At 43.7% G+C, this 18,145-nt stretch overlaps 2 protein-coding genes across 7 annotated transcripts in view; one reads left to right on the top strand and one right to left on the bottom strand.

The window, feature by feature from the left end:
• LOC103750817 (short transient receptor potential channel 2) overlaps window positions 1-12,126 on the bottom strand; it is a 45,527-nt gene extending 33,401 nt beyond the window's left edge. The window contains exons 1-4 of one of the 5 annotated variants that reach the window (XM_017803437.2): window positions 11,835-12,126; window positions 5,022-5,197; window positions 1,549-1,690; window positions 165-320 (exon numbers count right to left, since the gene is read on the bottom strand). In XM_017803437.2, the coding sequence (XP_017658926.1) occupies window positions 165-320; window positions 1,549-1,690; window positions 5,022-5,066 (343 nt within the window). In that variant the 5' untranslated portion in view covers window positions 5,067-5,197; window positions 11,835-12,126. Of the gene's footprint in view, window positions 1-164; window positions 321-1,548; window positions 1,691-5,021; window positions 5,198-11,013; window positions 11,034-11,433; window positions 11,560-11,585; window positions 11,686-11,763 lie in introns of those variants that run through there. The other 4 variants (XM_017803439.2, XM_029556648.1, XM_029556646.1 and 1 more) reach the window with 4 other exon arrangements.
• A 97-nt stretch (window positions 12,127-12,223) lies between these two features.
• The window catches only part of Rnf121 (ring finger protein 121), a 63,518-nt gene continuing 57,596 nt past the window's right edge, over window positions 12,224-18,145 (top strand). Inside the window, exon 1 of one of the 2 annotated variants that reach the window (XM_008854073.3) lies at window positions 12,224-12,311. In XM_008854073.3, coding sequence (XP_008852295.1) covers window positions 12,249-12,311 — 63 coding nt within the window. In that variant the 5' untranslated portion in view covers window positions 12,224-12,248. The remainder of the gene's footprint in view (window positions 12,312-18,145) is intronic. The other variant, XM_029556618.1, reaches the window with a different exon arrangement.

Raw genomic sequence — 18,145 nt, 5'->3', positions numbered from 1 at the left:
CTGACCAACCAACCAACCAACCAACCAACCAACCAACCAACCAATCATCCAGTGTACCCCCTACCCCTAAAACATGGCAAGCAGCAGGTATGTGCTCTGTATCAGCCGCCAACAAATCACAGATATTTAGGAACATTCCCCACTTCTGCTTTTGCCCTCTTTACCATCTTTAAACATCCGGACCCCTGAGCGGTTCCTCCCCTGCTTTGAGTCACTGAGGGACATTAGCATGGTTGCAGGGAGCAGGGTGACGAAAGGCCTGTTGGGGGGCCAGGAAGAACGTCCCACATCAATCTGCAGGAAAGCACAGCCACAGTTACCTGAGGACCAAAAATTGAGAGGATAGGGTGATGGAACAACCTCAGGCAAGAGAACTGGGTGGGAAGGGGGCACTCCACTCTAGAGCTAGGTGCAAGGGACTGGCAACATGTCACACAGGGAGCCAGCAGCTTGAATGGGGTGAAACCCCAGGCCACTAAATGATGATGTGAAGGTGTTCCATGGTCCTCCCAGTTTGGAACCTGCCCTGGAAGGCACTGTTAGGGAACCGAACATCTTTCTGTCCTCAGAAGGCCAAGACCAGTGGTTTCCAACAGTTCTGGATTCTAGAGAATTGTAAAGCGAGCTTCCTTAATCCTATGCACAGGTTACCTTTCCAGTCTTCCTGACACTAATATTAGATATGTGTGTTGGTTCTATTCTTTGGCATTTATGATTATGTGGGTGTCCTAAGGCTTTACCCAGATTACACAGATTGAGGTGAGGCAGTTCACAGCATAATTCCAGGAACCCTATTCACACTGTATTCTGTGTGTGTGTGTGTGTGTGTGTGTACACACATACATGCACACAAGTATTTATGGAGACCAGAGAAGGACCTTGGGTGTTGTTCCTCAGGCACTGTCCATCTATCTTTTTGAGACATGGTCTCTCCCTGGCCTAGAACTTGCCAAGCAGACCATGCTGGCTGGCCAGTGAGCTCCAGGGAGCCTCCTCTCTTTACCTCTCCAGCACTGGGATTACAAGCATCTGCCACCATTCCTGGTTCTGTGTGTGTGTGTGTGTGTGTGTGTGTGTATTTGTATGTGTGGGACTGCCCACATGTGTGTGGAGGTCAGCGGTGAACCTCTAGTGTCAGTCCTCCCATTCCACCTTGTTTGAGACAGGGTTTCCTTGTTGTCAGCTGCCCATGGGAGCACTGAGATTACAGTCGTGCATTACTTTATCTGGCTTTATGTGATTTCTGGGTATTTGAACTTAGGTGGCAAACACTTTATTGAGCTGAGCCATCTCCCCAAGCCCATGGTTGGCTTTTTAAAAACATGGGTTCTGGGGATTAAACTCAGGTCCTCCTGCTTTACCAATGGAGCTGTCTCCCTTCCTGAGCCCCTGAAGTACTCCAAGGACAAACCTGCCCCAAGGGCAAAGGCCACATTTCTCCTTCACATCCAGGCAGAGGTTTTTCTAGAAAGCTGCTCAGCCAGAATGAACTGAGACATCTGAGAGGAATTCTCCGCGAGGTCCTGAAGGCCTTGAGAACTTGCTCACCGACATCGATGTAGCTAATAGGCACTGCCCTCTCCAGCTGTAGTTCCACTTTCAGTTGCCCACTCTTGTCCTGAGGGCAGCTGAGCCAAGGTCCCCTGTGACTGTCTGGGTTCAGCAAGTTTTCCACAGGGTACTTGGGATCCTAAATCAGAGAGGAAAAGTCAGGGGCAGTCCTAAGCTCACAGGGGAAAAAAGGACACCTATGAATAAGGGACACCTATAACCCCCAAACCTCTGAGTCACTGTAATGTGATAGAAAGGCAACAGGGGGATCTACTAGAACACAGATATGGCTAGACACATGCCTTTAACCCAGAATTTAGGAGGTGGATCTCTGTGAGTCCAAGGCCAGCTTGGTTAACATAGAAGTTCCAGGCCAACCAGAGCTACAAACTGAGAACTGGTACCAAAACAACAACAACAAAAAATAAAGAATAAAACAAATGGAAAAAGACAGATATCCTGTCCCTTCTAGATGCCATTTACCTCTATCTCACTTATCAGACTGCCTTGTTTAATCTTCCCAATGACTCTTAAGTTGTTACTATGACTACTTTTTAGTTAATAGAGAGATGAACTGAAGCTTAACAAGGCTTCAAAATTTACCTAAGACTTCAGGCTAAATAACCAAAACCAGGTCTGAAACCAGAGCTTTTTTTAAATTATTATTTATTTTCCTTTCTTTCTTTTTTTTTTTTGTTTTTTGTTTTTTGACAGGGTCCTCCTAGTCCCAGCCTGCCTGGAACTCAAGTGAACCAGGCTGGTCTAACCTCACAGAGATCCTCCTGCCCCTGCTTCTCAAGGCCTGGAAATTAAAGGCGTGTGCTACAATGCCCATATTTTTATTTTCTGTGAATGAGTGTTTTGCCTGAGTGTATGTGAATGCAGCCATGTTGTGCAATGCTGAAAAGGCCAGAAGGCATCAAATCTCCTGGAACTGGAGATGCTGGGAACCGAACCTGGGTCCTCTGCAAGAGCAGCCAGTACTTTTTTTTTTTGGTCTTTTTGAGACAGGGTCTTCCTGTAGCTCCAGCTGGCCTGGAACTCACTATATAGACCAGGCTGGCCTTGAACTCAGCAATCCACCTGCCTCTGCCTCCCGAGTGCTGAGACTAAAGGTATGCGTCACCAAGCCCAGCTCAAAAGAGCAGTCAGTACTCTTAACTGCTGAGTCATCTCTCCAGCCCTGAAACCAGAGCATAAGATCTTTCTGATTCAGCCTTCTGAGTGCTGGGATCATAGACTGGGCAAGCATTTTTCTACTAAGTTTACAATTAATATGTCATTAATAGTGACACTGAGATAGAAATTCCAAGTTTACTAATGCAAAGGCAGATGCTCTTTTGGTTGAAAGGCTTTGAGCAAACTACTTTCTTTGTATCTAAATTTCTCAAGTGAAATGGGAGGTTATAGTTATGGTCTTTTGTTTTTAGAGACAGGCTCTTTAATGGATGACCTTGAATTCCTGATCCTCCTGATGCCCTCTCCCAAGATTATAGGCATGCATTGCCATACCCAGCTTTGATTCATGTTTTTTTTTTTTTGTCTTTTTGAGACAGGGTCTCCCTGTAGCCCCAGCTGTCCTAGAACTCACTATGTAGATGAGGCTGGCCTTGAACTCACAGAGATCTGCCTGCCTCTGCCTCCCAAGTGCTGGGATTAAAGGCGTGTGCCACCACGCCTGGCTGACTCATGTTTTTTTTAAAAAAATACTTTATTTATTATTTTATGTGTGTTATGCTTACATGTTTGTGAGTGCACATGTGTCCTGCAATGCCGGCAGATGTCAGAAGAGTGTACTGGATCCACTGGAACTGGAGTTAGGATGGTTTTTAGCCACCATCTGGGTGCTAGAAACTGAACCCAGGCCCTCTGCAAGAGCAGCCAGTGCTCTTAACCGATGAGCCATCTCTCCAGCTCCCTTTTCTGTTCCAGCAATAAAATTTTCCTCTTAACGGAGTCTCCACAAGGTATCGTCTAAGAGCCATGAGGTGAGAAGATGGCTAAGGGGCTGAAGAGATGGCTCAGTGGTTAGGAGCAGGTACTACTCTTGCAGAGGACCTGAGTTTGCTTCCTAGTACCCATGTCAGGTCAGGTTTCCAAGAGCAAGTGTTGATCTGGCCTCTGTGGGCACCTGTACTCACATGCATACGAACTTAAAAATAAAAGAGGGCCAGGCATGGTGGTACACGCCTTTAATCCCAGTACTTGGGAGGCAGAGGCAGGATGGTCTCCATTGAGAATCCAGGCCAGCTGGGACTACAGGGAGATCCTGTTTCAAAAAGACCAAAAAAAAAAAAATAAATAAATAAAATAAAATAAAAAAAATAAAAAAAAAGAGAAGACAGCTAATACTCTCTAGTATCTTATAAGGCTAAGTAAGAGTCTATGAAGAAAACTCTTGCTGCTAGATAGGGCATGTCTATAATCCCAACACAGGAAGCTATGTTGCAGGAGGAGTTTGATACAGAGACAGAATGCCAAGGCTTTTCTTCCAGGAAGCAGTTTTATTAGTGCTAGTACTGACCAGTGGCTTCTCATCCAAAGGCTGGGCCCTGAGCACAGCAGGATTTAGTTTTTCATATTTCCTGTTAGTCCCCTCTTACAGTTTAGTCTCTGTCTCCCACATACAGTAACATATATTCTGAATGGGTGTTCCACACTACAGAATCATGACAGATAGGGTTGTGTACGTGCACCCAGACACAGGCCATGCTGTATTGCTTTCTCTTTGTTCTGGGATGGCCCTTACCACAGCTGAGGCAGGAGGATTTGAGAGTTTGAGGTCAACCTGGTATACATAGTGAACTCAAGGCCAGCTGAGCTAGATGGCAAGATCTCTCAAAAACACAAAAACAGTTCAAGTTGACCATGAAGATAAGGAAGGTAAAGACAATTTTTACTTTATTTCGCTGAGAATAGAGGTTATTATAGTAGTTCCCAAGAACCATCTAAGGGACTCTCTGAAATAGGCGAGAATGTTTTTGACTGCTATCATCATATGGAGTAATGTTGCTATTAGGGCCTGGTGGCCAGGGATGGTAAATATTGCACTATACAAATGATATTGCTACAAAATACATATTTAGCTACTCCAAATGCCAATGGCACCCCTTGACAAAGATCAGTGTAATGGAAAGGAAAGGCCGTGGAGGGAAAGGGTGGGACATTCCTAATGATCCCCAATATTGGTCTTCAGCCCAACGCCCAGGATCTAGCTCTAACCAGGATTGTAGAACTTTTAGAAAGAAGACTGATCATATTTGATGGTAGTCATGGTTTATTCATAAGTCAAGTATGACCCTGAGTATCCTGGCTTAGTTTCAATGACAGAATGACTAAATACCCTTCTGGGGACTCTGGTACAGATAGGCCTAGGGCTTTGCTAGCTATCTACAAACCATGGGCAAGTCTCTACATTTATTCACTCCTTTTTAGTCCTCAAAAGAAATCATGGCTGTTGACTACTGTACCTGAGAGGAAAAGGAGACCACGTGGCTGATCTTCACAGGAGCCATCACAGGCAGACCAGCTGTCCCAAGCACAAAGCAAATGTGCTTCCTCCCGAGATTTTGTCTATCACCACTTTGGCATTGCTTATGATTTGGTCTTGTCAGCTTCTGGGAGAACAAGAATCTTCACATTGCTCCTGAAGAAAAGAACAAAAGAAAAAAATAAACTACTACTCCTTGTTTCTCTGATAACAGGAATTATTTACAGCAGTTAGCTCATTTCTCAGGACACTAAGGGCATGGTGGGGTTGATGGGTATGGAGCAAATCTGGATCACCTACTAAGACCCCCAAAGTGTCACACAACCTCAAGGCAACACAATAATATATAATATACATTATATTCCAGGCCAGCAGGGGCTACAGGAAGACCCTGTCTCAAAAAGACCAAATGTGTACACACACACACACACACAGACACACACACACACTACAAATTTGGATTCATATGTAGGTGAGCTCCCAAGAACATGAATAGTGCCTTAAGTCATTCATCTTTGTGTCTCTAGGAGTCTAGTACACAGTAAGGACAGGCAACAATGTACAACTAAATACATTATGGCTCTGTTTTGTTGTTATTGTTTTTTAAATGAATCTTCCTAAATGGCTTTTTATTAAATCATTCCTCTAAGCTAGGTGTGCTGTCACATGCATATGATCCAGACATTCAGAAGGCTGAGGCAGGGGCATCCAGAGTTTAAAGCTAGCCTGTGCTACATAGCTGGTTAAAGACCACATTGGTATGCATATTAAGATACTAGATCAAAATAATTATTCCTGTATTAGAATTATTTAACAATTTGCTGGTGTATGCATATGCCTTGCTGCATGGTGGTAAGATACTGAGCCACCCTTAGAGTACTAACAATGTAGGTCTCTAATTTCCAGCTGCATCTTACCATCCTCAACAAAAGACATGTTTTACCTATCATTGCCTAACTTTAGTCTTTAAAAAGTTTACAGGAGGCAGGTACGGCATTGTACACCTGTAATCCTGTCTATAGGGGAAGTTGACATGAAAGGATGTAGAATCTGAGGCCAGCCTGGGCAACACAGCAAGAAATCATCTATAACTACCTACCTACCTACCTACCTACCTACCTACCTACCTACCCACCCACCCCACCTACCTAAGTAATTCATCTGTGTTAGTACTTTTATCTTTTGCTAAAGTTTTTTCATTTTTTTTTTTCCTTTTGAGACAGGGTCTCACTATGTAGCCCTGGCTGGCCTCAAACTCTCAGAGATCCACCTGCCTCTGCCTCCTAGGCATTGGGATTAAAAGCATGCACCACCAAGCCCCACCCTGCTTATTTATTTCCTTATTTTATTTTTGTGTGTATGTGTCTATGTTGTCAGTGCCTGCCACATATTCAGGTGCCTGCAGAGGCCAGAAGGGGGTGTCAGATCCCTTGCAGTTATACACGGTTATGAGCTGCCTGACATGGGTGCTGGGAACTGAACTTGAGACCTCTGAAAAAACATCAAGTAATCTTAGCTGTTGAATCATCTTACTAGCTCCAGACTTGCTTGTTTTTTGAGACAGAGCCTCACTTTGTAGCCCAGACTGGCCTGGAACTCACTATGTGGCTCAAGCTGGCCTTGAATACAAGGCAATCCACCTTCCTCAATCTTCCAAGTGCTAGGATTACAGGTATGAGCCAATAAACCCAGCTTGCTAAACTTTTAATGAAAATTTTGTTTGTGTGTATACCCATGGAAGCCAGATTGATGCTGGCTGTCCTAGCATTCTCCACTTTATTTTATTTTATTTTTTTGAGACAGGGTCTCCCTGTAGCCCCAGCTGGCTTGGAATTCACTACGTACACCAGGCTGGCCTTAATTCCACAGAGATCTGTCTGCCTCTGCCTTCCAAGCACTGGGACTAAAAGCACGTACCACCATGCCTGGTTCCATTTTACTTTTTGAGACAGGGTCCCTGACTGAACCTGGACTCAATGACTGGTAGGCTTCCTGGGCAGTTAGCCCCCAGGATCCTCCTGTCTCTACTTCTCAGCACTGAGATTACAGGTACCAGACACTATTCCTGGCTTTTAAAATGGTAGTGCTGGGGATCTGAAATCAGGTCCTTCATGCCTGCACAGCAAAGATTTCACTCACTGAACCGTCTCTCTAGCCTGAAAGCTTTAATATATGCAAAAATACACAGAAATATAATTAACTTTAAAAAATATTATTTATTATTTTTATTTTATGTGTATGTGTGCACTGCCTGCATGTAGGTAAGTACACCTGTGTTGTACAATGCCCACGGAGGTCAGAAGAGGCTGTTAGATCCCCTGGGACTGGAGTTATAGATAGTTGTTAGCTGCCATGTGGGTACTGGGATTTGAACCTGGGTCTTCTGCAAGACCAGTGTTCTTAACCTCTGAGCCATCTCTCCAGCCCCTACTATTTAGGTTCAATAATTCTTTGGTGAGAAGTTTATTGGTTTTTCTTTTTTTCTTTTTCTTTTTTTTTTTTTTTGAGACAGGGTTCACTATGTAGCCCTGGCTAGCCTGGAACTCACAGAGATCTGCCTGCTTCTGTCTCTCAAGTGCTGGGATTAAAGGCATATTGTACCATGTCCAGCTGGTGACATGTGGTTTACTCCCCAGTCCCTGAAAACATGAGTCCAGACCCCTGATACACTCCTGGCCGTAATGTCCTTCTTACCCATTCCTCACCAAATTTTCTTTCTTACCCTCTAGTGCTATGGCTTCAGAACACCAGTTCTCTTTCCAACTTGTCAAAACCTAACCCAGGGCACTCAAATGTTACCTCCCCTCTGCTTAGTCACTACAAGGTAACAGCTCCACCCTGTCAACTCTCACTTAGCATTTAACAGAGTGCCTCACCTAAAGACATGGATTTGTCTTTATCCCTTGACAGATTGTGAGCTCCTGGAGGATGGGTTTCATGTCTGACTCACTGTTGAATACCCAGTGTAAGAGGGGAAACATATAGATCTCATTAGCAATGATCTGTTCAATGAATGACCACACAAACGGAACCCCAAAGAGCTCAACAGCCACAAAGCCACAACAGAAACAACAAACTGTTTATGAACACTACCTAAGCATCCTAATAGGCAAGCCAACTCAAAGTTAATGCTTCAAAGACAGAGTGCTGGGTTTAAAGGTGTGTGCCACCATGCCTGGTATGTCTTGTTTTTTTTTTTTTTAATTACTCCAATTTTATACTATTGATAAAAAATATACATTTAAGCCTTAATTTTTCATATTACTGTATTTCAATGGACTAAATGCCATTATTTATTAATTGTAAGGTACGCTTATTTACCACAGTATTGTTTTAATTTGGTGATATTATCTGTAAGAAACAAGCTTAGAGAGACATCAACAAGTTGTTGCATACTTATTCAACAACTTTATTAATTGTACAATACCATGTTTAATTAAATAGCAATTAAAATTTAAAACATGCTGGTGTGGGGGGGTCCATGCATGTGAGTACATAGGTGAGCGTACCTATGCACATGCTTGTGGAGGCCAGGGCAGGCTCAGGTGTCGTCAACTGCTCTCCACCTTACTGACTTGAGACATGGTCTCTCACTGACCTGGAGGCTCATTGTCTGGCTCCTGTTAGGTCACTGCTAGGCCAGTGAGCTCTCAGGATCTGCCTCTAGGCCCACCAATGCCGAGGTGGGAGTCCCATGCAGCACTATCTGGCTTTTTATGTGGGTGCTGGGATTCAAAGTCAGGTGCTCATGCTTGTAGAGCGAGTGTCCTTACCCAGTGAGCTATCTTCCCAGCTCCTGAAATGAAAATTTAAAATCACAGAGAAAACAAATGCTAAAATTACTCATTTCCTCAAATCTAATTTTAATATGATTAGCTGACTTTAGTAGCTTTGTGAGGATCACGTGATTAGAGAGGGTGAAGAGTCCAATTTATACTGCTTGAAAACAACTATGAAATGATCTCCACACACAGCAACATGAATGTGGCTTTTAGACGTGCTCTTTTTATGAATACATACAGTGATTTCAATGTCAAAAGTAAACCAGAGCCAGGTGCACGCCTTTAATCTCAGCACTGGGGAGGCAGAGGCAGGCGGATCTCTGTGAGTTCAAGGCCAGCTTGGGCTACATAGCCAGTTCCAGGACAGCTGGGGCTACAGGGAAACCCTGTCTCAAAAAGACTGAAAAAAAAAAAAAAAAAAAAAAAAAGGATGAAGCGGTGTTGATGAGATGGCTCAGGTGCTTCCTGCCAAGCCCGACAATCTCTACCTCAGTTCAATTCCTGGAACCCACATGGTGGAAGGAGAGAAAGACTCCCAGAAAGCTGTCCTCTGACCGCCACACACCAGCTCTGCCAAGCATGTGTCAGCAAACATACACATAGGTGTACACACAAATAAGGTAAAAAAATTAAAAATGATGAATAGATCATGTCAACAGTCAATCTGGAAGAACAGGAATACAATGCTTATACTACACCAGTAGTTTTTTCCCTTTCTTTCTTTTTCTCTTTCTCTCTTTTCTCCCTCCCTCCCTCCTCCTTTCCCTCCCTCCATCTCTCCTCTTTCTTTCTTTCTTTTTTTTTTTTTTTGAGACAGGGTCTCTCAGTAGCCCCAGCTGGTCTAGAACGCTCTATGTAGACCAGGCTGGCCTCAAAGTCACAGAGATCCACCTGCCTCTGCCTCCCAAGTGCTGGGACTAAAGGTGTGTGCCACCACACCCAGCTTGCCAATAAGTTTCAAATAATAAAAATGATAATTTTGAGGGGCTCAATCCCTGATAAGCAGACAGAACCACTAATGAGTAATAAAAATGGCACACTTTCACCTTCTTCTTGGCCCAGACAAAGGCCTGAAGGCTTTTTTCTCCTGCCACAGGACAGAGACCTTCCTGCCCATCTACCAACTGATAAGTCCAGATCAGTACAGATAAGACCAAGGCCAGACTTAGATATAGCCCATTCAAGCTGGAGTTGTGATCTTTCTCTTTTGTTTAGGTTGACCAATCCAAAATTAGGGGAGGGAGCCTGCCCCAAAACACTTAAAAGGCCCAAGCCCTCCCAGAGGCTTTGAATTTTTCAGTTTGAGTCCCCTCTCCACTTGCAGAGAACCTTTTTTCTGTTGGAGTGTATATATATGTTTCTTCATTTTTATAAATTAAAAAAAATTTATTATTTTTATTTTATGTGTATGCGTGCATTGCCTGCATGTAGGTAAGTGCACCCATGTTGTGCAATGCCAGTGGAGGTCAGAAGAGGCTGTCGGGTCCCCTGGGATTGAAGTTATGGCCACTTGTTAGCTGCCATGTGGGTGCTGGGATTCGAACCCAGGTCTTCTGCAAGAACAACCAGTGTTCTTAACCACTGAGCCATCTCGCCAGCCCCATGTTTCTTCATTTTTAAATTATGTACCTATGGGTGTGTCTGTGCAAGTTAGTGCGAGTGCCCATGGAGGCCAGAGGCATCATATTCTCCAGGAGCTGGAGTTACAGGCAGTTGTGAATACCCAATATGGTTGTTGGGAATTGAACTCAGGTTCTCTGGAAGAGCATCAAGTGCTCTTTCTTTTTTTGGTCGTTTTGAGACAGGGTCTTCCTGTAGCCCCAGTTGTCCTGGAACTCACTATGTAGACCAGGCTGGCCTTGAACTCACAGAGATCCCCCTGCCTCTGCCTCCTGAGTGCTGGGATTAAAGGCGTGTGCCACCAGGCCTGGCCTGCAACAAGTGCTCTTAACTGCTGGGCTATCTCTCCACTTTTTTCCTTCACTTTAAAAATTTTATTTTTTTTAAGTATGTATATATGTATGTATGTTTCTTGAGACAGGTTCCTTCTGTAGACCCAGCTGGCCTAAAACTCTATGTAGATCAGGCTGGCCTGGAACTCAGAGATCCACCTTCCTCTGCCTCTGGAATGTTGGGATTAAAGGCATGGATCACCATGACCTGATGTTTCTTCACTTTTAAGTTTATTACCTGTTATTTTCTGCTGTGTCTGAGATTTTTCCTGCGTTTTAATTCTTGAAGTGCAGAAAAAATGAATTTGATCAAGACCCCTAGACAGTAACAATTTTTAAGTACATCAGATGCATAAAGATATTATAAATATTACCCTTTAACTTCCTGTTGTCCCCTAAATAAATTTGACTAGACAGTCTATGATTACACTTTCTATGAACCCCGGCTTGTCCTAGTCCTATTCACCAGATAGACGTAGAACCGTGTGATACCCATGGGGGAGTGTGAGCTGGCCCAACAGCTTGTAAAGTATTAAAAGAACAGGTGTTGAAAATTAATTTCTAAGGTATACGTGGGGCTAGAGCGTAGTAAATCTGGTGTAAAACGTGGGGAATGGAGAGGAGCTGGAGATGCAGTTTGTGGGGTAGCAAGGCGTACCATGGTGAGCGTCATGACAGCCTACGGGAAAAGGAAGGCTGTGCCCTGAAGCTGGGGACCCATGGACCCCGACTCTGTCCTCTTCCTCCGTGGCCACCCTTCTCCCTTTCGGCTACTCCTCCTCCCCATCGGCAAGCCCCAACGCCTCTCACCCGCGTCCAGGCCCCTTAAGGATACGCTACAGCCTCAGCTCATGGACTCCAATCGCATTCTCCCGCCAATTCCGCCCCGTGACCTCTGCCTTCTGGCCCCGAGCGCCACCCTATCTCCTGAAGCTCAGAAACGCCTCTTGGGGCCTACAGAAACCTGTTTCTGAAAACCGACTCTTACCGAGTAAGACAGCAATCGCTACATCTGGAAAAGTATGTGTACTCGTGTTTTTATGTGTATTTTTTACTCACTACAATCCTCCCGCGCAGAGCGAATTGAAACTTCCGGGTCGGGCTCGGTGCAGCAAGGGAAATGTAGTTCTTGGTTCACACGCTTCGCCCCAGGCAGCCCAAGCGAGGGAGCGTCGCGAAATTTGCCAGTTCAGGCACTCTCCCCTTTGGCTCTCCACGGTAAGAACTGGTGAAATATTTACATAGAAATAGTACAAGACCAATTTCTCATCTTTCTAGAACTCCTTCCTGCTGAAGGTTGGGAAGATACAGTAACCGTCGCTGCTTAATTCTGAAGCAAGTAGTAGCTAGATGGCCTCTGCCTGTGGAGGCTCCGCTCCCTCTGCGGGGGTCCGAGCCTCTGATTGGCTAGAAGCTCTCGAGCGGCGGAAGCAGCTGGCTCCCGGGGGACCGGGGGTGGGGGCCGCCGCGAAGATGGCGGCAGTGGTGGAGGTGGAGGTTGGAGGAGGTGCTGCTGCGGACAGGGAGCTAGATGAGGTAAGAAGAATTGAGAGACGAGGCAAGGAGAGGCTCGGCTTGACAGTGGAGGGAGGCGAAGCGAGGACTGAGAGCTGGGGGTCTTGGGAGAACTGGGAAGGATCCTGACAGGGAAGAAGGCGCTGAGCGGGAGGCGGGTTTTCAGTGAGGGAAATCTGAGGGCTTCTGACCCAGGGACCCCGAGGCGTTCATGGGGTACAGGATTGGCAGTAGCTTTCAGGGTTGGCCGTGGCGAGCAGGGCGAAAGGCCAGCGGGGGTGGGAGTGTTAGTGACTTTGAGATGCTTAGTTGGGGTCTAAGGTAGGATGAAGGGGCCGAGAGGTAGCGTGAATTGGAGGGGCGTGGACTTCTGTAAGCTCAGGCCGACGCTTTCGCTGTGGGAAAGGACTCTGGCATGGGGGTTGGGGACACACACCTGCCCAATCTACTAATATTCTTTGGATTACTTTTAGGTAGGAGCCATCTATTTATTCTTATATTCCAGGGTTTGTACATATTTAGTGCTCAGTAAAGCTTTGGTTAACGAATGAAAGAACGAATGAATGAATAATAGTGAACGAATGAATAATTGTGTCACAGAATTGGTCCATTCACTCATTGAACAAACATTGTCACTTTTGAACCAAGTTGTGGGTCAAGTGCTAGGGACACCAAGGACCTTCTTCTTGTAGAGCTAGGGATAGTTTCCCAGATTCTGTAGTTCATGTTTATGTATATTTATTTTCCTCTCTCTTTCTTGCTCTCTCTGTTTCTTGAAGGTGAACTTGAGAGTATAGGAGCCCTTTATCTAATAGGCATTTAACTAAGGTGTATACCCAGTGGCCCTGGAAGGAGACATTGAGCTTGAAAGGAATTAAAGCACAGGGCTGAGAAGCTGAAAGTGAAGCTAAGAAAGTAAAGGGACAGTCTTGAGGCCATAGGGTCAGTGACACCTGGAGTTGCTTGACTTCTAAGTGACCACATACAGAAAGAGGTAATACAGAATTAGAAGGAAAGTTTTGATTATCAGGGATATAACTAGTGGGCTCTTGGGGGTGTCAGAATCTTCAAGGGCCCTTCCTCTGTGGTTGGTATGGGTGGGTTGGTGAAGAAACTCAGAAAGGAAGTGGATTTAGGAAGCAAAGACAGTTGCATGGTAGGAGATTAATTTTTTTTTTAATTTTTTTCTGATTGGAATCAATAAAGTGGGAGCACAAGACTACCAGGTGGCTAGAACACCAGACATTTAAGCATTTTAGTTTCTTACCTTCCAATGGCTAGTGACTAGAGGTGTTCGAATATCACTTTGTTGGGGAGATAAGGAAATAACTTCCAAAGGTCCTTCTAGTTTTACGTTTCAGTGATTACAGTTGGCTGTCGTTCAGTAGATACATTTGAAAGCACTTTAAAAATAGTAGTCTGTTAAAGATATAATTTATGGTTTATTAGTCATGGAGTCATCATTGAGATAGTTGCATACGTATTTTTTTTTTAAGACAGGGTCTTGATATGTAGCCCATGCTGGCATTGAACTCTACATCTTCCTGTCTCAGCCTGTGAGTGCTGGAATTACATTTGTATGCTGCCATGCCTCACACTGTTTTGATTGTTCACATCTTAATTTTTCTTTATTGTTTTAAGGACTTAAGAACTACAAATAATACATTTCAGGATGTTAAGTCCACAGGTCAACTTCACATGAAACCACTAACATTCATTCTAGAAACCTTGTTTTTTATGTTATTTTCCAAGAAAGAATATAATCTGTTGTCTGGAAATTCTCTGTGAACTAGTTCTGTCCTTTTTTTTTTTTTTTTTAAAAAAAAAATGTGTTCAAGAAAGTATCTTGAGAAGCGGAAAATTATCCCCCTCCAGCCCCAGAAAGAATCAGGTCTGGATTGGCAGACCTTAGTTTGTGTACTTTCTACTAATGTCTCCCCTGGTGTTTCTGCTCAGCCTTCACTAGTAAAAGGTAAAGGGAACTGCATAAATATGTAATTTCAAGGATTCACTATGTGTCATGAGTTGGGAATTCAAAGGTAAGTAAGACAGGATCTTTATCCATTTGCAATACAGTGAGTGGATGAACAAATAGCCCATCACAATGTTACCAGATAATTATAGAATGGAAATATGTAACAAGTGCAGTAAGGCACAGGAAACCAACACTAAAGTGGGCTAGGGGAAGTCATGATAGAAATGGAAATGAGCTGAAAAATTAAAGGTTGGACCTAGAAAAAAGCTATGATTTGCATGTGGATCAGAGTTGCCTTCCTGTTGCAGTTTCTGCTTGATTGGTAGATCTCACTGTGGAGCCCAGGTTGGAGAACAGTAATGGGTAGCCTGGCTAGAATGGAATTGGTACACCTGTCTACTCTGCAAGGCATGCATGTGCTGTGAGGTATTCTCCAGATACTAGCCCTATATTTCCCAAAGTCAGATCTCATTAGCATAACACATAATCTGGAATAGCAGTTCATTCGTATTCCTTTCTGCTTTTTGGTCTGGTTTCATTATTACTTTCTCTAGAAGTTGAGGGGTAATTTAGGCATTGCTAATAGCTTCTTCTTCCTTCGAAAAGGGAATAGAAAAATGGGCTTAGGTTGGAACTACCAGTGAAAATGGGTACAGTTATCAAGTCCTTACTTCAAACCATCTGCTGTTTAAAGCTTTATTATCTCATTTATTACTTACAGTAGCCATATGAGTTTAGATGGTATACTAACGCCATTTTGTCTTTAAAAAAAAGATTTATTCTTATGTATGTGTATGTCTGTATGTGTCTGTGTGTATCTGTGTTTGAGTGTCTGTGGAGACCAGAAGAAAGTGTCCTGTTCATTAGAACTGGAGTTACAGGAGGTTGTGAGCTGCCCGATGTGGGTTCTAGGAACAGAACTCTGGTCCTCTGAACAAGCAAGTGCTCTTAACCACTGAACCATCTCCCCAACTCCCCAACACCATTTTGTAACTGAGGAGGCAAAGGCTCTAGAGGATAAGGAACTTTTCCAGGACTCCACAGTTTGTAAATAAGGAAGTATAGTTTCTGACCCAGGTTTACCTCTGCTGTACTGAGTTTAGCCCATAATATACTAAAGATGGCTATCTAAGGATTTGGTCATTTAAATTTACATGGCCTTAACTACTTAATTATGTAAAACTTGACACAGTATATTTAGCAAGCGGCAGTGATTCCTGAGAGCATTTTGAATCTTAAATTCCTGTACTAAGTTTTATTACTGTTCCCTGTTTATGCCTGGGGAACTGACATTCGAGGATTTGAGATATGCTAAGGGTTTGTAACTACTAAGTAGTGGTCACTGAGATTTATATCCATGTTTCCAGATTCCAAAGTGTTTATTCCTTGAGACAGGCATGGTAGCACATACCTATAATCAATCCCGGCATTAGGAGTTAAGAGGCAGGAGGATTGGGAGTTCAGGGTCACATAGCAAGTTGGAGGCCGGCCTGGGATACCTGAGACTGTGTTTCAAAACAAAACACAAAACAAAACAGTCAATTTTACCAAAGTAATGCCCTCCCCCAACTGAGAAGTAAATGAAGGCTCTTGAGTATGCTAGTCAAGCATTTAACCACTTTTGTTTATTAATTTATTTAATTTGTTTATGTGTATGAGTGTTATGCCTACATGTATGTAAATGTACCCCTGTTGTACAGTGCCTGTAGAGGCCAGAAGAATGTGTTGGATCCCCTGGAAATGGAGTTAGAGACAGTTGTTAGCCACTATATAGATGCTGGGAACCTGTGTCCTCTGTAAGAGCAGTCAGTGCTCCTAACCATAAGCCATCTCTCCAGCCATCCCCCACCCCGACCCCCACACCTTTTTTTTTGTTTTTGAGACAAAAATCTCAGAGATTTGCTGGCCTGGAACTTGCTATATAGACCAGGCAGGCTTCAAACTCACAGAGATCCATCCGCCTGTTTCTGCTTCCTGAGTGTTGGGATGTAACAGGCTTTTTTAATTTTTTTATTTTTTAAAAATTTTCAATGAAAGCCTGGCGTGGTGGCACACGCCTTTAATCCCAGCACTCTCGAGGCAGAGGCAGGCAGATCTTTGTGAGTTCGAGGCCAGCATGGTCTACATAGTGAGTTCCAGGACAGCTGGGGCTACAAGGAGACCCTGTCTCAAAAAAGACAAAAAAAAAAAAAAAGTTTTTTTTCAATGAAAAAGGAATTTTATGTATATGTGTGTAAGTCTGTATTGTGAGTATGCAAATGTGTATGCAGGTACTTGCAGTGGTCAGAAGAGAGCATCAGATTCCCTGGAACTGGAGTTATAGGTGGTTATGAGCTGCTCAGTATAGGTGCTGATAAGTAAACTCCAGTCCTCTGCAAGAGCAGCAAGCACTGAACCAGGAGCCATTGCTCCAGGCTTGCCCCAGCCCTATTTTTAATTTTTTTAAAAAAATTTTTTGTCTTTTTTGAGACAGGGTCTCCCTGTAGCCCCAGCTGTCCTGGAACTCACTATGTAGACCAGGCTGGCCTTGAACTCACAGAGATCCACCTCCCTCTGCCTCCCGAGTGCTGGGATTAAAGGTGTGCTCCACCATACCCGGCTATTTTTAATTTTGAGAGAGGCTCTTGATAAGTTTCCCAAGCTGGCCTGGAACTCAGAATCCTCTTGTCTGTCTCCTGAGCAGCTGGGATTGTAGGTATGTTCATTGTGCCTGAAGAACTATCCCTTTAAATACACATACAAAAGTCTCTCTCCAAAGCAGGAAGCAGAATTTCTTTCCTGAGAGGAGAAAATGTATGTTAAAGAATATTGTATTTTGGGGCTGGAGAGATGGCTCAGCGGTTAAGAGCACTGACTGCTCTTGCAGAGGACCCAGGTTCGATTCCCAGCACCCACATGGCGGCTGTGAACCATCCTTTATGACACAGGTACACTTATATACATGCATACACTCATATACATAAAATAAAAATAATAAATAAAATATTAAAAAAAATCTTTTTTCAGGGCTAGAAAAATGGCTCAGTGGTTAAGACCACTGACTGCTCTTGCAGAGGACCCGGGTTTGGTTCTCAGAACTCACATGGTGGCTAACAACCATCCATAACTCCAGCTCCAGGGAGGACACCCTCTTCTGACCTCCATGGGCACTGCAAGACACAGGTTCACTTACATGCATGCAAGCATACACTCATACACATAAAAGTGATAAAATATTTAAAAAGAATGTTGTTTTTCTATACAAATCGTTTACTGATAACTTAATCTTGTTGGAATTTTGGACATGAGGAATGATTATTGCCTCAAGTGAATAATTTACCTCTTCTGAGCCCTACTTCTTTTAAAAAATATTTATTCTTTTTATTTTATGTGTATGAATGTATTGCTTGCATGTATGTGAGTGCACCTGAGTCATGCAGTGCCTTGGAGGTCAGAAGAGGGTTTTGGATTCCCCTGGAACTGGAGTCAAGGACGGTTGGTAGCTGCTATGTGAGCGTTGGGAATTGAACCTGGGTCCTCTGCAAGAGCTGTCAGTGCTCTTAACCACTGAACCATCTTTTCAGCCTCTGTACTTTTTTTTTTTTTTTTTTTGAGTCATAGTGTCATGTAGCCCAGACTGCCTTCAAATTCAGTGTGTATCTGAAGATGACCTTGAACTTCTAGTACTGTCCTATGTGTAGAAAACCATTTATTTATTTATTTATTTATTTATTTATTTATTTATTAGTAAGTGGTCATGGCTGGCTTAGAACTTCCAGGAGCCTCAAACTCACAGAGAACCACTGCCTCCAGGCCGGCCTCAAACTCAAAGAGATCTGCCTGCTTCTGCCTCCTATTCTTGTATTTTTCTTAGTAAGGATTTATTCTTTCATTTATCAAT

The sequence above is a fragment of the Nannospalax galili genome, unplaced genomic scaffold (genome assembly GCF_000622305.1).
Source record: "Nannospalax galili isolate Female #2095 unplaced genomic scaffold, S.galili_v1.0 scaffold1387, whole genome shotgun sequence".
NCBI lineage: Eukaryota > Metazoa > Chordata > Mammalia > Rodentia > Spalacidae > Nannospalax > Nannospalax galili.
The sequence above is the reverse complement of the archived record's forward strand: the minus strand, read 5'-3'. Positions and strand labels throughout refer to the sequence as shown.